Below are 25,728 nucleotides of genomic sequence, written 5' to 3'. Positions count from 1 at the left end.
TAATTGCCTTTATGGAGTAAGAATCACGCTCTCTACTTTAAAATCATTCAAAGCCCTGTACAGCTGCCAGGGCAGAGCTTCTCATATGGATGCTATAGCCTGAGTTCCCATATGGAGTTGATAGGGCCTCCGCAAAGCAAAGTTACTGGATGCTTTAGTGCGCAACCTTATTTTGGATGCGTTTGGGATTCCCCTGCCTGCCACGTTGTCCCCCTCTGTACGTTCGAGAACTCTTATTTGGAAGCCACTAGATTAGTTGGATTCTTGAGTCTCTTGTGTCTCTGCCATTTGATGGTCCATAAGAAAGTGGTTCAGTAGACAAGCAGGGTAGAAGATGAGTCTTTTCTTTTTTTCTTTTGAGATGGGTCTTGTTTAGTAGCTAAATCTGGCCTCTAACTTATGATAATCCTGCCTCAGCCTTCCAAGAAACTTGGATTATAGGTACATGTCACCATACTCAGTTTAATAAGTGTTTTTGGGATATATATATATATATATATATATATATATATATATATATTAAGTTTACATAAAAATAAGTGGGAAGTATATGAGAGTTCTCATGTGGATCCATAAAGCCTCCTCCTCAACTTCCCCTATAATTAATACCTTGCCTTGGTATGAAACATTGGTCACCACTAATATGCCAATATGGACACATGTCTGTTAACCAACTCTGTAGTTTGTATTAGACTTTACTCTGTTGTGGGGTCCGCAGGTTTGGACAGTTATGTTATACAATCATCATTACCCTCTTATACAAAATAGTTTCACTGCCCTCAAAATCTTGTGTTCTCCAACTGTTCATACGGGCAACCACGGGTCTCTTTTCTGCCTCCACAGTTCTGCTTTATGCAGAATGTCATTCAGTCAGAATCACACAGTATACAGTCCCTTCAGATTGACTTTCTATTTTTTTCCAGTTAATAATATGCATTTAAGATTCCTCTATGCCTTTTTGTGGCTTGACAGCTCATTTCTTTTTATCACTAAATGATATTCCATTGTGTGGATTGCCAGTTTGTTTATCCATTCACCCTTTGAAGGACATCTGGGTTGCTGATGCCTTATATTTAGTTGAATTTTTTATTGATGTAATTGTAGATTCGCATGCAATCATAAGAAGTAATGGAGAGATCCCATGTATATCTTAACCAGTCTCCTTCAATAGTAATCTAATTTTTGCAAAATCATGGTACACTACTACAACCAGGATATGAACCCTGATAAAATCCACCCATTTTATTCAAATTTCCCTTACCCTTGAGTTGTACTCATTTGTGTGGGTGTATATATATATATATATATATATATATATATATATATATAATTTAGTTATGTAAAATTGTATAAGTTTTTAAATTCACCACTAGAATCAATATATTGAGTATTTCTAACACCACAATGTTCCCTCCTCTTTTCCTTGTAGCCTACCCACACTCACCTTCTCTCTGTGTCCAAATTTCCTCTTCTGAGACACCGGGGATTACAGATTCAACATATGAACAGGGGTTAGGAGGGACAGTTTAGCCCGTAGCATGCAGTAGGGAACCTCTTGGAATTGTTCTTTTTCACTTTGCATAATTCTCTGGAGAATAAAACAGGTGGACCAATAGTGTGTTCCTTTTCATGGCTGAGTACTATTCTATGGGATGGTCCTTAAAGCCTTTTTCCCTCATGTACTTTAAGTTACTATTTTCAAAACTTTATTATCAGAGTCCCTGGATTAATGCAGAAATAAAGCAAGCTGAAATTAGAGGTAAGAAAGGAAACAGAACTGCATATTGGCACAGTTACACGGGAAAATCATTTGGCCTTGTCTAGTAAATTTAATTTGTGCTTATCAGTAAAAGAAGGGAACACCACCAGCTTTACCACTGATTGCCTTTTACTGAGTTACCGTGTGTAGCATTGCAGACCGAGATTTGTGATTTTCTTTTTATAGTTATTCAAAACTTGTTGGAGTTGTTAGTTTTCCGAGGGAGACACTTACTGCCAAAATATTCTAAACTTTAACAATGAAACATATTTTTACGGTGTAATCTTTCCTATGATTCCATATTTGTTAGAGAAATACTCAAAGATACAGATTTCAAGTCTTCTGGATCCTTTTTGGATAACCCCTTCTCCCACATGCCTGCTGCTTTTGTTACTGAGTTACTCTGTGTTCCTTTTCATGGTCGAATTTAGCTGCTTTGTCCTTCTGAAAATCTGTTCATGCGACAGAGGTTATGCTTCATGAATCTTAGACCATTAGTTTGAATTCGCAAGTTCCCCTGCCTCACTGAAGGGAAAGAACCAACCAGCAACAGGGCTCCCCAGAACCCCACGCTGATGTGAGGGACTGGGAAAGCTAGACCCAAATGGTAGGCTGTCTCGGGTACAGACTGTTTCTGTTGCAGTCAGTTTTCATTTCGTTTCAAGCCTGGAATGTAACAGACTAAGGCGCAGACAGATTCTAGAAAGCAAAAGTACATAAACCGGTGAGATCTGCAACCCACCAAAGGCCTGACTTGTGGGATACTTTATTGTGAGGACAAAGGTCTTTAACATTGGGGCCACTCCATTGAGCAGTGGACATAGGAGAGGCACTCAGTACCCTTTTATTTAAAATAACAGTTCACACAGGGTTCTCTTCACGGAAATCAAGAGGCACTGCTTCAGGTTTCTCAGCCCAACACGTCCTTTTGAACATTTTGTTTGCTGTCACCCACAAAGTGACAACGATTCCCGGACCACTCTGTAGGAACCAGAAACCCCGCTAGCCACTTTGATGAACCTAGCCTCCGGGCGACCTTACGAGTTAGGGACCATTATTCTCCCCACTTGAGAGTCAGGGACACAGGGACTTAGAAAGGTGAAGTTAAACTGGCCAAAGTTATCCACTAAGAGCACTAGAGAGCTGAGAATCATGACTTTTTTGTTTGTTTGTTTAATTCTTTCATATTCTAAATAGATAGGGTAGATAATAAGAAGAATAATCTTTAGGCAGATCTAGGAAAGAAGGTAACAGCAGGTTTTGAAGCACTGGTGTGAGCCAGGAAAGGGACCAACACATTGAGGTCTCGATAGTCCTCAGGTCACTGCAGGCTTGTCCTTCTCCTCTCTGTACACCAAATGCCCTCACCTGGAGGATGGGACTCAGATCAGAGTACCTGTGGCACATGCTAGTAATGATCAGCACATTTGGGTGACTACATTTAAAGCAAAGGCTCCGGTAAAAACACAATCCTTAGGGCTGGGGATGTGGCTCAAGCGGTAGCGCGCTCGCCTGGCATGTGTGCGGTCCGGGTTCGATCCTCAGCACCACATACATATAAAGATGTTGTGCCCGCTGAGAACTAAAAAAAAATAAATATTAAAAATTATCTCTCTCTCTCCCCTCTCTCACTCTCTCTTAAAAAAAAAAAAAAAACGCAATCCTTAAAAAAAAAATACAACTCTCCACCTGTGTACCTGCCTAGTATTTTTCAGGAGATGTAACTCCAGGCATAATTTATTCCCACCCATAAGTTGGCACAAACGACTTCTGAACCATTCTACAGTGTGCTAGGCGGCAGCGACTTCTGCGGTGATGGACGTGTTCCAAGTTTGCCCCGTCCAGTTCCAGTCGCCAGCCGCCACCTGTGGCTGTGACCAGAGCATTTGGAATGTGGCTGTTGAGACTTGAGAATGGAGTTTTAAATTCTACTTAGTTTGAACAGGTGCACGATTGGGTACCGCATTGGACAGGGTGGTTCTAGAAAGTGAAGGTCCACCTATAACAGGTGTTGAAATAGTGAACATACCTGTTCACTCCTGTTCCTTCTCTGGATAGAGGAATAAAAGAGAGGATAAAGAGGGATAGGCTGGCTGAATTCAGAGGTAAAATCGTTTTCTGTGTTTATCTGTCCCAAATTCAAACTGTGCTTTGGTGACAAAATTTGGGGAGGTTGGAGCCTTGGCAGGCCTGCCTGTCCCCCCACCTGCTGAATGTGTCAGCACATCATTAATCATGTGTGGAACTGTAAAGATCCTTTTCTCTCCTAACATGGGCCTATTTTAAGAAACCCTTTTGCATCTCACAGATTGTTTTATTAACTTACAAATTGCTCTGTGATCCGCTTTCAGCGTATGTTTCATTTAAATCTATCGTTTCCAAATTGGAATGGGAGAAAGTATTTTGGGGTTGGAAAGTTGTGCTACAAGCTTTTGAGGGACATATTAGTCATTTATCTTAAGAAATGAATGGCATGGCTGGCCTTGCAATGAAATGATTCTGTCACTCACGTGGCTCTAGTGGTCCTTCTCTTGCCAAGGAGAGTCCCCGCCCCCCTTAACCATTTTTGACATTTTTATTCAGTGTTAGGAATTAGATGACAGTGCCTTTAAAAGACACTGCATATTTTAAGGTTATGTTTGTGGCACTGTGCCTTACAGGTGCACGGTGAATTGTCATTGCTTTCTTTTTTTCTGAAGACAGACATCTAGAATAACCACTTTCTATTTCCTGACTCTGGAAACAGACACCATTTGGGATTCTTTTTATAGTGTCTTTAGCTAACGACTCCAGTGACCACTCAATTGTGGTCTTGTAGTAAATCAAAATTTCTTTGAAAGACCCAGCTCTGTTATATAATTGCCATTGTCCTATGAAGTCTCCTCTTGAGCTAAAAAGTGTTTCCTTTACCCTAAATAATATTCCCTCTGCCACCGCACATAATAGTTTCTGAAAGTGAAAGAACAGGTGGTTTTCTTCTCTTCTTCCCCTCCTATTTTCAAGTTATTCTATAATTGGCGAGGGGTGCACAACAACTTCGGGACCAACTGACCCGACTGGCCAACCATGAGAAGAAAACCACTTTGCTAACTGTAGCAACCCCTTCCCATCCTTTCCCAGGGATGACCTGTTCCAGATGGAATTTGGGGTTTCACAATGTGTAAGGAGAATGCCCCGTTCCCAGATGGATTCTCAATTGCTCACTGTGCATTTTAATAAAACAGATTTGGAAAATACAACCAACTTCCTGGTGCTGTCTCCAGTTATGCATTATCCAGTTTTGCAGTTGGTTGCCATCTTGAAGGCCTAGGGAAGGGAAAACCTTCTTTTGCCAGGATGCATCTAGATGAAAGAGAGGGACAGTAGAATTTTTAAGTATGGCAAAGTTGCAGGGCATGCCAATCCAAGCAGGGCCAACAACTCAAAGACCCTGCGCCTCGGCCACACGTGCTTCCTGGGCTCATCCCGTGATGTGAACCACTGTTTCATGGGACTCTAGAAGTCAGTGTTCCCTTTGGCCAACTGGGAGAACCGAGGCCTCAGTATGTGCCAACTCTTGTAAAGCGGTTCAGCGGTTCACCTCTTCAGAGGCTAATGCCTCTCAAAACCAAGAACAATTAAAGCAAGAGTCTTTCCAAGCAACTGGGGAATTGAGCAAAATAAATCAGAAATCCTCAGCCTCCGCTGCTGCTGCGGAGGCTCGCCTCATTATGAGAGCAGATCTATTAGCCCTCTTGCCTTTGTCTTTCATTTCTCAAGTGAGGTGATTCTAATTAAATTAATCTGCATGTCAATCTATCGGTGATCAATCAAAGGGCCTGAGGTCTCCCCTATGCTGCAGGGTGCTTGTGGCTGACAGGGGCTGATAATGGAGGAAGAAATAAACTGTCGGGCAAAGTTAATTAGTCAACATAATAGGTGGATTAAACGGGAGCTGGCTGATTGCTGTTTCTCGTGTCAAAGCATGAGGTGGGAACCGAATCTGCAATTACAGACAATTATTATATTTGGTTGTAAGAGGTCGCATGAATAAACATATCTCTGTGGGTTTCAGTTTTAATCCTCTTCCCCATTTAATATAAGGAGAAGTGTAGGTCATTTCTTCTCATTGTTTTACTCAAAGTTCTCGGAGGCACACCTTTGCCTGGGTTCCTTTTGGCAAACGGGGCTCAGAGTCAGGTCATAAGATGGCCTGGGTGACTCAATTGTGTCTTGGGCCAGTCCCACAATTTTTTTTTAAATAGATTTAAGACTCTTAATTAGCAGGGATTTTTTTTTTTTTTTTTTTTTTTGAGAGGGGCATGATGGTAATAGTGGGGAGGAGGATTCTGGTTTGATTCACCAAGCGAACACAAAAAGGAAAAAGTACAAGAAACCAGAAAAAGACGCCCCAGAGAGAGAGACACATCCCAGCCCTCGCTGAAACCTCTCCTTTTTATTCCTCTATCCTCTTAACCCTGACACAGTGGGGAGGAGATATTTTAAAGATTCAAAAGACTTTTATTTGCATGATCAACTGTGATATCTGCTTCAGTGTCTAAACTGAAGGGTAATTTAGGTGAAACACAACCACCCTTGTGTAAAAAAAAAAATATGCTAATAAAGATCCTCTTGTTAAAATTATGGTTAACAGTGCACCTTCTGCCGTGGAACTATAAACTGTGCAATTTTACTTAAAACTGCATCAAAAGCGTTCCATGCCAAAGACCCACTCATCAATAGCTCCTCTTGTTAGACTTGTACAGCATAAGCACCAGTTATTATGTGAAATAGCTATGCAATTTTCTTCAGCTCCCAGCTGTTATTTATTTAACTTGAGTTTATTACCCACCATGCTTTTATATTAAAATGTTCATTCATTCTTCTCTCCTGTCTCCAGGTTGTGGTGTCTACAACCGTCAACGTGGATGGCCATGTCCTGGCAGTCTCTGATAACATGTTTGTCCATAACAACTCCAAGCATGGGCGGAGGGCTCGGAGGCTTGACCCCTCGGAAGGTACGCCCTCTTATCTGGAACATGGTAGGCGAATCATTTTCATTGCTTGGCATTGCTACTTGTAACTGTGAATTTATTTGGTTTCTTTCTTCCACTCCACCACATTTTTGTTTCAAATTTCAAAAGTCCTTTGGACAATATTAATCCTCTGGGGTTTTTGCTCTTCAAAGTATGGTTGCTGAGTATTTAAAGAGAGGAAAGCACCTTGAGGCCCATTCTGTTTGGGTTGCATAACTCTCTGTCTTGGATTGAGAGGAGAGAGAGCTGGGATACTGCTTTATTTTGAATTCCCGCTTGACGATAAAATAAGGACAGGCCAATCTACAAAGAAAACACCAGCAAAGGCCTTACAGACCTGCCAGTATCTCTCTGTGACCACCTGATGAATTTCATTGGGAGATCAGATCCAAAGGCTGGAGGTGCACTCTGTGTGTGATACTCAGACCAAATGCCTCTCCTCTGCCCTGTGTGGAACTCTCCCAACACCTTTTGATAGGGCCTGCTTCCTGAAGGTTGACCTTGGTGGGGAGAGATCACTCTTGTCTTGAGAATTGCAACAAATCAATGGTGCCTATGAGAGGACAGGAGGAAACCAGATAAAAATTTATTTCAGGGAAAGTAAATGCACTAAAAGAAATGTGGGTTGGATTGGATGCTCATGTCTAAGTATTTCCGGGTTGCATGTGTATGTAATGTATCCTTCCATCCATCCATCCATCCATCCATCCAAAAATCAGCAACTGAGACTCCTGGATACCAAGCACTATCCTACACTTTATTTAATCTCCTCAAATTAAACTCTTAACCCATTTCCTTCACTTCGTTTTCCAGTTTGCTAGGTCAGCAGGAGAACATACCACACAAATTATCACCTGATTGCCTGATTTTTCCCTGGGCCACGAATCTGTCCATGATATAATTCATAAGGTAGAGAGAACTCCCTTCCCTGCCAGCATCCCAATTTAATAAACACATGACTGTCATCATTTTTGCCTGTTTTTCCCCCTGTGCTTGAGGAATGCAAAACAGTACATTTTATTAATTAGCCAGATGTAACACTCTTAGAAGGGATTCTTCACCACATCCAGTTTTACAGTCTTTTAAAAGTAAACCATCATCTTTCAAAAGCTGCTTCTTTATGGTTTCATTAGTGCTGAGATGGATGGATATTACTTTTTGCAGGAGGCCATTTGAAACACCTGCTCATGATTACATTCCTAGTTCCATTTCTGTACTTAAAATTATTCTGATCCTCACTTTACAGTAATGTTGCCTTTTTAATACCTTTGGAGTCACTTAAGGCATTGTATTGCTAAAGGTGTTTAGGTGAGAGGAAGAAGAAAAAGAAGCAGACAAATGCTCAGTGGACATACTTTAGAAAGCCTTGATTACGAAGGAACTGAAGTCATCTTTGTGGCTAGTGAGTTGCAATGCCTGGGGGTAGACTTGGAGTCTGCTAGTCACCAATGCAGAATTTCAAACGGTGGTCCAAGTGCAGGCCACACTTAGCTCCCATTTCTGCTTTTGGGAAGCCAGTGAGAGAGCTCATGATACTGTGCTGACTATCCCTCCAATAGCAACAACAACAACAACAGCGAAATCCAATGCAAGCAAACAATAAGGATCTTCTAGAAAGGATGCCTCTAGTGGGTGGTGGTCAGTAACATTATTTTGCAGTGTGATGTATAGGACAAAGTTTCAGAATAAGTACCAGGGACCTCAAATTCAATTCAGTTCTCAGTTTCATTCTGTGTGACCTTGTACAAATCACTTTTGGGGATCTTTGGTTTCCTTCCTGGTAAAATGAAGTTGATCATCTGGCGCAAGGGACAGTAATTAAAAAAAAAAAAACCTAAATCTGTGCCCTGGGTGGGGCCAGGTAATGTTAATAAGGGAAGTGAACTGGGTGGAGACCTTGAAGATGAACAAGTGCATGCTCGGCTGCCCCCAGTCCCAGGCAGCGTTGCTAAGGGGAATGAGAGCCCATTTAGGCCAGATGTTCCAGTTTGGCAAAAATTAAAACCCTCCTGATTTTAATTGTTGATTCTTGATTATGAAAATAAATAAATAAATAAACAAACAAACCCTGAAGGGAAGAAGGGGGAGGGGAAGGTACCTAGGAAGAATGAAGTCACAGGCTAACAGGCGACCCTGAGTCAAAACATCTCCAAGTTTCCTCCCAGCTCAAGAATTCTCTCTGCTAGACTACATATTAATATTTCAGTTGGAATATCATATTATTCCACAATTTAAAGACAATATTCTATTCCTGTGCTCCAGTTCACCAGTCTGCAAATGCCCATGTTATTATTATTCAAGAAATTGGTGACATTTCACTACAAATCAGTGGTTAGCCATTGTTGGGGACATAGATTTGTCCTGTGTCCTTTTGTGGGGTTTCTACCGTCATCAAAGCCTTACTTCTCTCCAGTGGAATGAAAGCATAGACATGTTCAGATCCTTAGTAACAACAACACAGTAGCATAGACATCTGCTACTTTGCAGAATGAATCAACCAACCACACACAACCGCCCACTCATTCAGACACTTCAGGCTGACACATAAATATGTACCCAGCAAAGGGTGAGTCTGGAACTCTTTCATCACTAATGTGTGGGAGTAGACCCAGATGCTAATTCATGTTGGTTTGGGGGAAATACTTAATCCTGCCATTGAAAAAAAATCTATTTTAAAATGCCCTGTTGAAGAATCACACTGCCATCGGAATCTCTCTTTACCCCCACCTTGCATAGCTTCTGCATAGAATGTGCGGAGTCTGCACAGCAGCTTCACCTCTGGAGACCTGTAGGCATCTTCATTTCCCCCTCATTCTGGTCTTTTTACCACCTCGTTTACAGGTAGCCTGAATTATTTTGAGCAACTCTGCACATCTCTATTTATATCCTGCTTGTCAGACAGTTGGAGGAAAGTTCCTTTCGTGGCCTGTCTCTCTGCATATAGGTAGAAATAGGGATCATGGTTTACATTCATGCACACTCTTCCCCATACAACCCACGGACTCACAGCCCCAGTGCTCAGATTAATGTCCCCATATTTCAAATATGAGGGTTAACAAAGGCAAATTTATGTCACAGAATCTTACATGGTCCAAAGAGGGTGAATCTTGGCACACACGGTAATTGCTTCTCGCCCCCATTTTTTTCTTCATTCATAAATACTGAGATTTTCTTTGGCTGGTTATTTATGGGGCATTTAGTGAGGTTCCTTTAAGCAACAGCTTTATGGAAGATGCACAGCTGTGCAGAGAGGCAGCCTCCAAATGTAACTGCTCTCATGGTTCCAATTTTTTGAAAAAGCATGGGCTTGGGATCAAAGGACTGAACTGTGGCCACCTAATGTGTGGTTACTGGTGTGTGCCTCCTCTTCCAGTCATTGGGCAGATTCATAGAGACTGTGCCGGGGACCTCTAAAAGGCTTAAGAAGTGTTGTTATTGTCATTGTTGTGCATCTCGGGTCTCAGGTTCTGTTTACTTGAATTTTAGACCAATTGTGGCATCATTTCTCTATTTCTTCCCCTTGTGGCAAAATGCAGTGCCCCCGTGATGCCAGAGTGCAGAGACCCTGTCAGCCTACATGCGCTAACACTTTATTATCTAATGATCTAATACGCAACAAGGCAAAGTGCCGGCGCTCATCATTCTGACACAGAATGCTGGGAGAAGTGACTAAATTACTTTATGTACCATTAGCGCCAACAGCTATGGGGAACTCACCGGCAGCATTTATGCAAATGTCTATGAATACACTCTAGTGGCTTTGTCAGGAAACCGTCTGACAAGCGGTTTAAATGCTCATTTTTTTTTTTTTAGGGAATATATATATATATTTTTTTATGTTAGCACGTGAGTGTTTTTTTCTTCTTTTTCTCCCCCTTTTTGACTGTTGTAGGACTTTCCTCTCTGTGATGACTAAAGAGAGTTGAGAAATTTACCTATCAGTAGGCCCCTTTCTATAAGTGGGGTGAAGGCCCTGATTTGCTGTTCTCCAGATCTAGGGTTTAAAAAAAATTCTTATGAATTTGTACCACCTTCATATGTATTTTGGGGAAAAATGCACAAAACTATCAATTGAGGGCTTTTAGAATGAGAATATCTTAGTGTTAGTGAGTTCTGACCTGAGGTCCTACTTAGTTTTTTTGGCTCAAATATAAATGTTTTAAAACACACCCACCTCCTAAAAATGGAAAAATGACTGAAATTTCACTTTTGTGGGCATCAGATGTGCATGAATTAAGTTTCCCTTCAAAGTAATTACAAAGACTGTGACATGAAATATCAATGTGCCGGGATCCCAGAATAAAACAAATCAAACCCAAAGTGGGCTTTGGTTAAACTAAAATATTTTGGAAATGAAGAGGGGGAGGTAGAGACGTTGAGCATGTCCCCTGGCTGTAATTACAACCTTGGAGACAGAGGACCAGGTTTTCACCACTGCCACTTAGTTCTGACCTTTGGGTTCCAGCTGTCCCTGACAAGATGGTGTTATACTTGATCTTTAGCATATGACCTTCTTTAATCTTTTTGATCCAGACAGGAGCAGTTTTTGCTTCTGTTGGTTGCCCCTGGGTGTCCAGCCCCATTGAATCCTCTCTGCCCACCTGCATTTAAATTTGTTGTTTTATGGAGAAAGAAGGTTGAAGCTCAGGAGGTTACTCCAAAGTGGCACAGAGGTTCTAATTGACAGGAGAGGACCCCCACTTCCCTGCCTCTGTGTAATAAGGCCCTGAGGCTCACCTAGAAGTAGGATCAGGCTGTCTGGCTGGAGAACTGGATTCAAGTCCTGATTCTGCTGTTAACTAGCTATGTGACCCTAGATGGGTCATTTTGCTGCTGTGGGCCCCAGCTATGTATGTACCCAGTGACAGCAGGGTTCGGTCATGTGTCAGCTTTCATTCAGCATGCACAATTCTGTGGTCTCTGAACTGAAGTCAGGGACTCATGCCATTTTGCAGCAGGGGCCTTTGAAGAAACAGGGATTGGGGGAGCAGAGAAACCCACTAGCTATTTCTAGTGGAACCCCTTCTTTGGATCTCTGGCTAACGAATGTAGAATGTAGGGGGCTTCAAATTGTTAACCTGGTTCCACTAACAGAAGGCAGACACAGTCCCTGTCTTCATAGAACTTATGATATAAATAGAGATGAAAGATAGGAAACAAAACTTTGCAACTAATTAGTGCAGAAAGGAAGACCATAACAGGGAAGAGGAAGCGTGGGGGTGTCAGGGAAGCCTTCTCCGTGGAAATCTCATGTAGACCAAGACTTCAAAGATGAACAGATGTTCCCCAAAGGGGACAACATTCCAGACAGAGGAACGGTGTGCTGCAGAGCTGCTTTGCTCAGGTGAATTCAAGACTGAAGGGGACCGACATGGCTTATGTTGCTCTGGAGTAGTGGCAGGAGATGAGGCTGGGCAAGGGCCAGGGCCACATCACCCAAGACCACATGGTCTGGTCAGGTAGTGGAATGGTGAGGGAGACTGACAGGGCTTTGGTGAACTCAGTTTCGACCATAGGTTCTTCTAGAGTCTCAGGAAAGCCCAGGGAACCATTGCTCTGAGCCCTTCCCTGCTGGACTTTGGAAGCTTCCTGGGACTTGGATGTGCCCAGAGTGCCCCACCCCCACCCCATCACTCCTCCATTTATCAATCGTGCCTATTCACCATAGGAACCTAGTCCAGCACTTTGAGAGCTCTTTTTCCAGATGGTTTTATTTTATTGATTATGTTTTTCATAAATAACATAGAAAGAATTTGCCCATTGACTCAGTGAACATATGGAGACCTCTGTCTTTTTAAGGACCGTAGAACGAAGGGCTGCTGTGTTATTTGATCTATGAAATGTGTATTACTCCCAGCAAAATGGAATCATTGAATGAATGAAAATAAACTAAACATTCCCTCCTAAGCTTCTCTCTCTCCCACTATAGGCAACCCCTGGGTCATGGCTCATGCTGGGCGGAGAGTCATTGGAGTCTGCAAGGTCACCTCCTTCACTCCCCTCATTGACAGAAAACCTGGAGAGGGCATGTGACCCATTCACACTAAAACCTAGAGATAGTGTCTGTCAAAATGCATTTAGTGCTCTTTGCACTTACCCCTAGGATGCTGGCCAGCTTTGTGGTCCTGGGCAATACAACGTGTTGCAGGAGGACTTGGGTCCAGTCCGGGTGCCTTCATAATTCAGGTTGGCCTAGTCTGCTTCCAGACCCTCTGGGACCTGGAGGATCATGAGAAGAATATTTGTGCAATTGTCCACCCCCTTGAAAGATTGCACTTTCAGAATATAGTGGCAGAGGATGGATGACACAGTGAGTGGCTCTCACTGTGATGTAGGATTTTGGTGCACTGCTCCAGCCAGACCCACTTAGGCAAGAGCATCTTGGCAAAGAGTCCAAGTTAACTAGAGAAATATTAGTGCCATCTTTGTGTACTGAGGGTTGCACACTAATCAGGTGATTTTGCCCAGATGAAAAATAAAGGCAGATGCAAGAACAGAAACTTAGCGTTAAAAATACCCACAAGTGTCATAGAATAGAGCATCAAGACCCCACGTTTCCAAGTATCAGATTGTACCATTCCTTAGAGAAGTTGGGAAGTTGCCTTTTGTCTTCCCTTAAAATAGAAAGGACAAGGTATATGGTCAAGATAAGAATAAGGTTCTAGAGTATTTCCTGAGTAAGTCATAAATCAGATTACACCACAATCCCAATACTGGGGACTTGGGAGCTATCAAGACCTCAGCTTCAGGCGGATTAAAGAGTTAATGAGCTACCTGTAATCACCATGCAGATGATCTACATTCTCTTTATTTGAATATGACACCACCAGCAGCATTGGTGATAGAGGGGAACTCGTGCTCAGACTTAATTGTCATCCCTGATGGTGACTGAGCCAGGTAGTTTAATTCTACTGTTTTTATTTTGGACCATTATTAGCTAACACTTATGGATCCTTTCCTAAATGCCAGCACTGTGGTCATCATTTTATTTATATTATCTCATCAAATCCTGCAGCACATTTGTTAAGAGGTAACAATTAGTATTCCCACTTCACAGAGGAGAACACTAAAGTTTAGAGAGGATCAATAACTTACCCAAAGCCACAAAACTAATTAGAATTGGGCTTGGTATTTGACCCTTGGCCTACATAATCACATAGCTCTATATAATAGTATTACTAAGAATTAGCAGCCATAACCCTGAGGCCTTCCAGGGCACATAGAATTGCTATTTGAAGAAACTGAGGCTAAGAAGGAGATATGTAACTTACCCAGAGTCACACAGCAATTAAGTAGATTTTCGGGTTTAAATCCCCAAAACCTAATTCTGGCATCTACTTTCAACTACTGCTCTTGGACATGATGCTAAATTATTGTTATCTCCTATCCAATTGTCCTTATTTTTCTCAATTCAAGAAAGGCAATTGTGCTGGCATTCTAAAAAGATCTTTTGAAACTTAGCCCAGAGCACCTCTTTTTAAAAAATTGGGGCACATGATGTACGTTTGCCTTATAGTTCATTCTCTTCAGTAACCTCTTTTCCTCTGGCTGGAACTCGTGCTAGTCAAATTTTTTAAATGCTGATTTTTATTTAACCACTGGGATATTTTCTGTGGGGCTGGCAATGACAAGGAGCCTGGTAATATCTTATTTATTTGCAAGGATGCTCTAACTCATCTCCCTAGAACCCACTTGTTAATCATCTGGACTTTCTGGCATATATACACAGTGGAGAAAAAGGTGATCTTGAGAAAAACTGTGAGAATGGTGGCTTAAGTATTGTTTGAGATCCTTCAGGGTCACTGGACCTCATGCTAGAAATTATATGTGGCTGTAGTCTTGTAGGAATTTCTTGACATACCTATAAACTGGGAAAATTCTAATATTTAGTATTTTCTTTGATCTAATAAATGAGGGAACCACACTTGTAATCAGCACGGGATGGTGTTTTGTGGGTAGTGGTATTTTCTGCTTACATTTTGATCAGAAATGATGGAACGTTTTTGAAACCTATTTTTTTTTTGTCTTATATTGGGTTACACATGCATCATAATTCCAGTTGTGTTTATTTGTGTAATTGGTGGTTACAGCTGAGGCCTTTGTCCTTATTTGTCAGAAATACTCAAGTGAGAATTTCAAATGATTCCAGTTGGTGTTAATACCCAGATAAAAACTTTGATGCACCATTCATTCCTAAACCATTCTTATGATGTGATATTTAGGAATAGTGACAAGGAGTTGGGTTTGAAGTAAATTTTCTTGTTTGGCTATTTTCATTTATACATGAGGAAGTAAATATAAACCAAGTTCCACCCTTGCTGTGTGCTCAGGTCTTTCTGGGCCTCAGTTTCCTTATCCTTTAAGGAGAGGTTCTGTCTGGCTCTTCAGCCTTTGATAATTCATTGTTTGAATGCAGCTGATTCTGAGATAAGTTCTGTTTCCTGAGATGCCACACACACACAGCCTCGGAGAGCTGCTACCAAAATACCAATGTGAGGGTCACTCTGCAGAGACCTGAGTCCATTTCCTACCACCTTGGGCAGCCTGCAGGAGGTGAACACTTGGTTCCAGAAAGTCTGGAGAAGCCACAAGGTGTAGCACACAGAACCGTTTGTGTCTCAGGCAGTTCTTATACCACAGATGTTCTTTTCCCTGAATTCCTTCAGCTGAGAGTGTATAGTGTGCAATCCACTCCACAGTTAGCTGTGAGCTTTTCAGTGTTTCCCATACAGTGTGTGAGATGATTTTAGTAGATGGAGAAAAATGTTAAAACATTTCTAAATAATTCTATGTCTATCTCAACACACAAACAACAATGAAAACAAAACAAAATAAACAAACCAACAAAACCCCTACAACTCCAAAATCAGGATCTCACTGTTATTACTACTTAGGACAAGATTAAATTTAAGGGAAAAATTAGTTGATATAAATAAAAATCACAACTAAATAAAATGAAGTAAATATAGCATAAGGGGTACTGGGATGAGGCAAATCCTGACCAAAGTTTGGAAAATGCTTTTAAGAGAGGACTTTAAGAGTTGGGGGAAGTAATAATTCTTCCAAGTCACCAGGAAACAGTGAAGGACCCTGGCAAATAGTCTTTCTTTTTATATGAAGTCAAATATTGCTTTTTTAAAAAGAAAACCATTTAGGTTCGGTTTACCCTTAGAAAAGACTTAATATCCTCATAGGATTTAAAACATCAAAACCTCTCCCAAGTCTTTAATTCTGTTTTTATTTTTTAACCAAAGTAGAGTCTGCATGTCAGAGAGCAGCAGTTGGTTTGGAAAGGGGACTCCAGCCCAGGGAGAGCACCAGCCAGGGTCCACCCAGGCAGTGCATTATGATAATGTATACGGAACCAGCTGGACACTGAGCAAAGCTGACATTGTGTTGTCAAGGGCAGGATCGCCCATCAATTTCCAAGATAGGATTTGAGTTCAAATGACAGAAAAAGCAGCAACTGTGTTGAAGCTGCCACGTGGGGGAGGGGCGGGGAGGGCAGGAACCAGCAGGGCCTAAAGACAGGAAGTCCTGGTACCTCCGGAAGCCAGCGGCTCTGTTTTCTCATCTGGCTGTTACCCTTCCTTCTAACCTTAACATCTGTCAGCAAGATCCACCTGGGTCCTTGCATGAAGAGAGCCCACCTCAGGGGGAGCTCACTGGTGCTAATTTTAACCCCCAGGAGAATGGAGTGCCTTCTGCCGGAATGGGGCCAGATCAGCCCAGGAAATGGGGCTCCAGGTTGCTGTTGCTGATCCGTGGAGGAAGCCGGGTGTGGGTGGGTGTAGAGGCAATTGTTCCTACGTGCTGGAGGAGTGCTCAGATTTCCAGCTGCTCATTTTAGTCCCTTAACTTTTTAACACCGCTGATGATTCTTTTTCTGTTTGCTTTTTTATTCTCCTTCGTCTATTCAACACACACCGGATGACCGCCTACTGTAATGCACAACAGGAGTACCCAGCTGGTCAGAATAGGGACAGTTAATGACACTATGAGGTATACAACCCTAAGCACATGCATATTTATATGTTCATATTAAGGAAGTAATGGTACATAGGATGATTGAAATTGAAAGGCTGGTAAGTGCTAGAAAGGAGAAATAACAGACCCCTAAGAGAGCTCCAGGCAAGGGGACTCAGCCAAGTCTGAAGAGTCAGGGAAACTTAGAAGTTTTAGATAAGCATCAATTGGGTTGGGGTTTTAGCTCAGTGGTAAGGCACTTGCCTAGCACATCTGAGGCACTGGGTTCAATACTCAGCACCACATACAAATAAACAAATAAATGAATAAAATAACAGTATTGGGTCCATCTACAACTAAAAAAAAAAAAAAAAAAACAAGAATGAGCAGTATTTGGTCAAACAAAGAAGAAAGAGAATTTTAAGCAGAGAGGAAAGCATGTTCAAATACCATAGGAGGATCAAACAGAAGGTTGAGGGAGGGCTGATGGGGTTAGGGCTAAGGTCCATTTTTCAGAGATAAACTTGAAAATTCCCCACAGGTTGGTTTCTCTTTGACTTGGACATAGGGGGTCCATCATCACAGGCTGATGCAACTTATAGTTCACTAAAATGCTAAATTTGCCATCCATGTTTCAGGGAATGGTGTTGCTGCTGGAATCTGTGGCTTTAAGCACTTACTGTATCAAATTCAATACTACACAATTGGCACTATCTCCTTTAATTCTCTTAGCAGCCATGGGAGGGCACTGCTGTTATTATATCCAATTAATAAAAAGGGAAACTGAGGCCATCCTTTAAGGATTTAGTTGTGGCAAAACAGAAAAAGAATTAGGTTTTGGGTTTCTGAGCGGCTGACACATGGGATCGTGGCTGCTGTTCTTTCCCATTGTTTAGTCAATGCATCTGGGTCCCCGTACCCTAGACTTCAGAGGCAGAGTGAAATTCTGCCATTTGAGCAGGTAATATAAAACCTGCTTCAATTGAAGCAAATTGACGACATTACTCAAAGGCAAACCAAAAAGCCTGATCTATGCTCACTCCCAAGGGTGAGTTAGTTGGCATGTGCAGTGATATACGGGAAGGTACTTTTCTGGGTTAAGATAAAAACTCCTGGTATCACGTCACACTATCGGGCATCCCATCTCAGACTCCCTGTGCCAGCCCTGCAACCTGAAATACTCAGTGGACAGAAATGAAACTTTATAGAAATTCGGTGATCATCATTCTTATCAGATGAACATAATGCCATCGGCATGATTTTAGCGTCCCTGGGAAAAAGAGATTTACTCAGAGAGGCACAAGAGAAAAGGCTGAGAATTGCAGGGTCCTGGCTTTGCTGCCAGTCTGCATGGGCAAGTCTGCTGGAAGATGACCCAGTAATTAAGGTCCTGCTTGAACGCATGCTGGTCAGTCCTAACAGAAGCACCGACATGGGAAACCAGATGGGATCCAGAGAAGGAAGGGAAAAGTGAAACACAAAAGTCGCACTCTCTAGCCCACAGGGCACAGAAATAGATCTGCATCCACCCAACGCAGATCTGACCAGTAAACATGAAAGCAGAACCCAGGTATTAATAGATTTTTATCCCAATCTGTGCAATTAATCAATATTTCATATGTGAACATATGCTCCTGGGTTGCTGGCTTATTTAATTGACAGTTGTAATCAGCGGGACACCAGTTGTTCAAACCCACATTCTTCATCCCCAGATCTGGAAAGAAATGTGGCAGGGGGACACAGGGAACAGAGACATGGACAGTGTCAGGTCTGAGACCTCAACATGTCAGTTTCTTCCATCAAACTTGGGCAAAGCAATAAAAATGTCAAGACACGTGCATGTGTCCAATATGAACAGGGAGCAATGTACTTTTGTCATTATTTAGAATGTTTAAAATTCGTGAGGTTGAGGGCAGGGGGTAGAGATCAATTACAGAGTGCTCGCCTACCACACACAGGGCTCTGGGTTCAAGTCTCAGCACCACTAATACATACATAAATACCATGATTGTTACAATGTGAGACCTTTCTTTAATTCTTTGTTATTTCTACTTGTACTGGGTGAGCAGGACCAGCCCTTAGATATGTTATCCACGGAGTGGTGCCCCAGTCAGTGCTAATGTGCTTTATTATTTCTTGATGGAAAAGGAAAGTGTACCTTTGATCTTTATTTCCTAAAATCGTCTGCCTGAGTCATTGAACCAATTGTGTTCTTCCAGTAACTCTGTGTGCAGCAAATCTCATGCTCCTCTGCCTTTCAACCTTGGCAGAATTCTAGAAACTCTTCATGATTTGGTTAGCTAAAGTCCTCTGGAATCTGATCCTTGTTGCTCAGATGAAAAAAAGAAAATTGGGGACAATATCACTGTCCACCATTGACATGGACAATGTCCAGATGGAAAACAAAAGTGAGCGGAAACTGCCCCCCACTTAAAGTATGTAAGTTCTGGTCCTGTTGCTATCCCTTGTATTGGATGTTCACATTTTGAGCATGTGTTTAGCAGCCCAACTTGTAACAAAAGAAACATTTCTCAGCCTGGATGTTTGGCAGTATTTTCTATGTTTCTGTGTTTAAATTGGCACTAGTGGTTTTACATTAGGATGCATTTTCTGAACTTGGAAATAGAAGAAGGTAGAGAGAGATTTAACTATAATTCATTCGTGAATCTGAGTCTTAGGGGGGAAATAACCTTACTTGGAAATAGAGTAGTAATATTCTGTAAAGTTAATGAATATCCACCCTCTATCTTGGGGATAAGAAATTGCAAAACTAAGATTTTATGAGACTTTGGCTGTATTTATACGATTAAAGTGAACATTTTAGCCAAACTGAGCAGAAATTTCAGATAAACACCAAAATTGAAAGGAAATTTGGGTGTTTTAAATATTTGACTGTATCAGTCAAAGTAGCCTCTCCAAGTCTCAAGTATAAATGAGTCTTTGAGACCAACGTATCTCATTTGTGAAGTGGATTGAAGAATAACATCTGCTTGTCTGCTACTTAAGGTTGATATTAAGAATAGTGGAGAGAGAGTATATGGAAAAGCCCCTTTGAAAACTGAGTAAAACTAGTTGATAGTCAGGCATTGGTAAAGTGCAGAGCAGTCTCTCCAGTCTGTGGGTGAATGAAGTTCCTTTCTGTGACAGATGTGGTGACTGATTGGGTTGATTTGCACAGTTAGCTACCTGCCTAGCTGTACAGATGCAAGATACTCTTCTTCCTCCTTCTCTTGCAATAAATCTTTCTTCTCCTTACCATCATCTCACATTTATCCCTTATTTTCTCTGTGTTAAGGTCTTTACATAGATTAAACCTCACAGCAACCTGTCAAGGTGGACTCTTTTAGAATTATTACTCCAGGTAAAGTGGTAGAAGCTTATGAAAAGTAAAGTAACTTGCCCAGGTAGGAACTGGCAAGCCTGGCATGTGAGCTGAGCCATGGTCTTAATTCCTGCAGAATCTCATCTCCAGCTTGCAAGGGATGGGGGCTAAGCTTAGAAAGGGAAAGTCAGCCAGACTCAGCAAGGTGGACTTGACCCTGTAAGCCCAATTTTGAAAGCTGTTGTCTTAGGAAGATTAATCTAGGTCTGGGCATGTAGAGTAGCCTCTGTTCATCATTGGTAATCAGAGAGCAGAAATGAATCAGAAACAGGCCAGTCTGAGTGTTTGCTTTTCATAGTCCACATAGGACAGCTGAGACTCTGAAGAGTAAAATTTGAGGAAGTCCAGGCAGTACATCATGAAGTTTAGGAAGCAGGTTGGCCAGTCCTTTCTGCTCATCTTGTGGGGTCCATTTGACAACACACACGCCTGTGCCTGTGACATCGCAGATATCACCATGGAAACATCTGTGCTGTAACTGACGTGAAATTGCAGCTTCCCTGAACATGGCAGGGAGGAGAGGAAACTGGCTCAAAATGGTAAGACTCCATAATGAAAGTTCATTCAAACACATTAACAGTAGCATCCTTGCTTGTGGAGAGAAGTATAACCAGAACTATTCAGAAAGGTACAAAACACCTCATGGCCATTATTAAAGGTGGGGCAGGGTTGATTTTAAAATGCCGCTCACATTCAAAACACAGTTTCTTTTTTAAAAAAAATCGCTATCTATGCTGTCTTACATGATCACAATAGAAATCATTCAGGAGCAGGAAGCTCTTATCCCAAACCGCTTATAGAGTAACTTATGCATAGCTGAAGAAGGCCAGGTGGGGGCTTCCATATCATATATAGAGAGGGCTTTAGCAGTCAAAAGAAGAATTGATCCTGGTTGTGTTTTATGTTCATCATTTGAGGAGTCAGTGGCACTTTAGTTGTGTGATGACAGAACTTATTAACTGGAAGATGATTCTTGACTTTCCAAAGATGTATGTAAGTTGCACACTGGAAGATAATGGATGGAATCCAGCTTTTGGCATAGGTAAATTTAATTTACATGGTATTTTAATAAATTACGTATTTGTTGCTGATCTTAAAAACAGAGATTTTTACATGGAAAGCATAACTGAGGACTTGGGTCTCTTTTGGATAGGGCACACACTATGTGTTTAACACAATTCCTGCTACTCCTGTTGCATTGCATCCAGCCCAGTTTATTAACTTTACTTCCTACCTGACCCTGAGAGCATTTGCTTTTGTGGTCCTTGTTGGACGGATTAGGGATTCATCATTCCTTGCACAGTTCTTGACTTATGAAGGGCACCCTGAAAATTGTAGCTCGGATTATTCTTTATCAGATACCTGTTCCAAATTTGGTCCTAATAACAACACTGTCCACTAGAAATTGCTGGAATAATGGAAGAAATCTATCAATGTGCTCTCTAAGATGATAGTCACTGGCCACCATAGAAAGTGACCCCTTAAAATGTGGCATGTGTGAGAAAAGACTTTCAATATAATATTAATTAATTTAAAACTGAATTTAAACAGTTGCACGTGCTGCTGGTGGCTCCTACACTGGGCAAAGCAGATTAAGCAATGGGATTTCTAAATAGATGTGTTTGTTTAGGATAAGATGTGGAGCATAGCTGGCAGGGCTGTGTGTGTGAGCATGTCTGTATTCCAGAAGGTGATTCGCAGTGGGTGCCGTCCCTTAGGGTCATCTACTTCAGGAGGGGATCCCTTCTTATTAACTGACTGAAAGTTTTGCTAATCAAATGAATCAAAGACATGTGTTTACAAAAACGTTTATATGCACATTCCTATCAATAATTGGAGTTAGTCATCTAAGCTTGAATGGGAAGTTTCTCGGTTCTCTGTCCTCTGGTATTCAGTTAAGGGGTAGTGCTTAAAACTATAATTGTATGTGAAAATATCTAAATCATTGGCAAGTTGCTTGGCTGCACCATTCATGGCAGTGTGGAGCTAAGAGTCAGTGTGACCACAGGTACTATGGGGAGCCCATGAATCCTGCTGAGGTGCCAGAGGGACCCTTCGTTCTCAGGGCTGAGGCCACACAGGCTGCCATCTTGTGGTTTCCATCACAAACACACTGAGCACACATGACCAATCATGTTGCTCTGAACCAGCCTCCACTTAGGACTGGAAAAGATCCTTTTCACAGGCAACGTGTTCACTTATTTGCATGAGATTTGCTTGGGCAGCTTATCTTGGTTCTTCTCCACCAAGCCCAGCACTCTGAGACTCCCTTTTGTCTTTGTTATGGACTTGGGAACCCCACAACCATTGACCAGGCTCTGGCCTCTTGACAACTCAACAGATTTCTGTCCTGATACTTGCCCTAAACCAACTCTTCCAACTGTGAAGTTAACCCCACTGCTCCTAGGGACATATGCACAGGAGGGCAAAACAGAGATCAGCTTCATTCAGGAAGAAGCTGGGAATCACAGCCTCCCCATTTCTCACCCCCAGCAAAAAAAAAGAGCTTCCTTAAAAACAGAAAACCTGATAAGAATGATAGAAACAGTTGTTGTAGATAATTTATCAAATGATGACTAATACCAATCTTCTTGTAATGGAAAGAGCAAAACATGCATGAATATCGTCTGCTCGGATTAGTCATCCCATGGAAATGATATACCATCTATTCTCAGAGAAAATTGTGCTGAGGGGATGCCAGGTCGTCCTGTTTTATCTTTGTGGGTAAATGTCAATGTGCACCCCTATTATGATAGTAAGCTGAATGAGTCCTAGAGTTCCATGGGAAGAGGAAGACAAAACCCTCTGGCAAGAAAAGTGGATTTTGCATACTTTAGAATTTCTTCTTAGCAAAATTCTTGGCAAAAATGTTTTCAAGAAAAAAGACTAAGTAAGGTCATATCAACTGAGACTAACTTGTAAAATGTTAAATTATCTGCATGCATCTATATTTTTAATGCTGCATTGAGTCCTGTTCCCAGATATAAGGAGGCTAAAATTCATATTCAGATAAAGAAAGGCAAACCTTGGTGACAGATGGAATGGAGTTTAGCATAAAGGTTTAATCCTATCAGGCCGATTCCTGTATGGCCATCTGGATGAACCGGCACACACATTCAAGGCCTGTTAAAAATACGACTCAAGCCAAGATTAACGTCACAGATTTTCCACTAGACTTGCTCATATTTGACTTTATGATTTCCCAGGCCCAGGAAGATTGCTTGGGAATAAAGACTTGAGCATTCTTTGAAAAAGCAGTTCATGGATTTTGTTTTATAAACTGAAGATTATTTCCCCCTTTTCACAATATTGGGTGTCCATTTTTGGAAGGATATTTGTTTCTTTTTTTTCCCCCTGGCTTTTATGTCTTAAACTTTTCTTACAGTAGGAAAATTAGGCTAAAAATAATTTAGTGCATGAAAGTTCCCCTTGTTGGGAAGAAAAGAATTATTTACTTATTGTATAATCAGAGGCAAGTGAATTTACTATTGTTGCAATAAATATCACAATTGAATCCATGAATAATTCATTCTGAGGGTTCTCCTACCCTCCATGACAATTTTCCCATTTGCTTTGCGATGGAGTGGCTGACAGTCATAGAACAAGGGGGAAAAAAAAAGAAAAAAAAAGAACGAATGAACAAACAAACTGATGGCAGTATGTGCTTTTAGCTATTTTAAAATTAATATTTTGTACACTTTAATTTTATATTTGGCAGATCAAACATTAGGTGGAAAACAGTGCATTTGCCCCTCCTTGAGTCATAAAATTCTGAGCTTCTGCGGTATATTTAACAAACAATTTTTTGCATATTACGCAACAATGCTATGTTGCATGTCACTAAATCAAAAAGCCTTCAACAAATCTTTCAAGTGCAATTTAGAAGTTACAGGTACATCAAAATGTCAAGATTTTTCACTGCTAAATTGTTAAATAACCCGGAATAGTGAACCTGAATAGAGTTCTGGATCTGACAAATTCAAAAATCCAAAAGCACTTGCCCTGGAACATTCCAAATTATAATTTTTTGTACCTGCATTTCCATTTATCCCTTGCTCAGGTGCTGTGTCTACAGATTGCTGAGGTCTTTTTCAACTTTAGAATAAGAAATCTGCAAAATGAACAGGAAGTACATAGAATTTGGGCTTGGTCTTTAATTAGCAAGCAACTTAGTTTGGAACTCTCTAAGTGTGGGTTCTCTATACGAACACCATTAGGTTAGCTGTACCTGATGTAGATGGACGTTGGAGCAATATTTCTATCTGGTGACTATGAAAGTTTTTCCTTTTCGCCTTTTCTGAGGGAGCCATTAATGCTGTCAAAGCAAAGGGCTTTCTTGCCAAATGAAGTCACTTTGGAATAAAGGATGAAAAACACTTGAAATTCTCAATCTCCTCATTTAATATTTAATAGGTTTAATTGCATGTGGTATTGAAAAATCTCTGTATCGTGGGTTACATTTCTCTTTAAAGTGACAAACACCATATACACATACACCAGGCCAGGGTGCGGGGAGAGAGAGAGACTGACTCTTGCATATATAATAAACGATTCTTTGCAAAATGTAATATCTAGATATTGTAGAGGACAGAGCAATAAATGCAGACCAATAACAAAACAAAATAAAAACTCTAATAAACAATAAAATGCTTAACTGCATAATGCAATTACTGAAGACAATAAAAAAAGATAGAAACAAATCTATAATAACTCAAGTCAAGGCAACAGCATGTGTTACAAAGACTGCCACACCTTGAGTGAGGAGGCTGTCAAAATTGTTTGCTTACCAGCTGAGTTTATATTTGTTTGTGAATCGGCTGGAGCCTGTGGTCATATTAGCTTTCTGAAAGTGAAGTTGGCACCCACGAGTGCTAGAGTTCAGGTCAGGCTTCATAACTGCTACTCATTTTTAAGGAATCCAGCTGGAGGAACGTTGATCCAAGAACAAATCTGCCTCCTGTACATGGTGAAAATGCAGAGGGCCAGTCTTCCAGCTGGTGACAACTCCCTCTGTTCATCTTGCTTCCTGTCCACTAGCTGTTACTTTCAGGATCAAAAGAGGAGAGTTTTGGTGCTATGGGACTATGTGCAGTTGGAAAAAGTCATCATTTCACTCAAAAGACCAGCAAATCCAGTTGTTCAGATTGAGTGGGAAAGCTGACTCTGGACATTGAGTTTATAGGAGTCACTTTGTGTTCCCATAAGCGTCTAGGACAGGGTTGCTCCCATCACCTTGAGTTTATCTCTAAAACCAAGGAGATAAAAGGGAGCAAGGTTTTTGAGGTCATAAATATGAGAAATGAGCTGAGGTCAGGGGTTCCACATTTTCTGATAAACCTCCAAAGTTGGGATAATAATGATAAAGTCAATTCCTTTGGCTGAAAATTTTCTAAAAATTTCTCCATTAATATTCATCCTGAAAAAATGAAGTCAGAGAGAGAGAGAGAGAGAGAGAGAGAGAGAGAGAGAGAGAGAGAGAGAAAGGGAGGGAGGAAGGAAGGAAGGAAAGGAAGTGGAAGAGAGAAATTCTGCTTTGGAAGGATTGATGCCAAATCCACCTACTCAGTGCATTCAGCTGGATATGTTGGCAAGTAGCATAACTGGAA

The 25,728-nt window shown here is 41.3% G+C and overlaps 1 protein-coding gene across 4 annotated transcripts in view; it reads left to right on the top strand.

Annotated features, from left to right (window-relative positions):
• Positions 1-25,728, top strand: part of Ebf1 (EBF transcription factor 1) — a 377,056-nt gene that overhangs the window by 245,976 nt on the left and 105,352 nt on the right. For 2 of the 4 annotated variants that reach the window (XM_026388301.2, XM_026388300.2), the window contains exon 8: positions 6,639-6,756. In XM_026388301.2, the coding sequence (XP_026244086.1) occupies positions 6,639-6,756 (118 nt within the window). Of the gene's footprint in view, positions 1-6,638; positions 6,781-25,728 lie in introns of all 4 variants that reach the window. The other 2 variants (XM_026388299.2, XM_026388298.2) reach the window with 1 other exon arrangement.

Source organism: Urocitellus parryii, chromosome 1, assembly GCF_045843805.1.
Source record: "Urocitellus parryii isolate mUroPar1 chromosome 1, mUroPar1.hap1, whole genome shotgun sequence".
Lineage (NCBI taxonomy): Eukaryota > Metazoa > Chordata > Mammalia > Rodentia > Sciuridae > Urocitellus > Urocitellus parryii.
The sequence above is the reverse complement of the archived record's forward strand: the minus strand, read 5'-3'. Positions and strand labels throughout refer to the sequence as shown.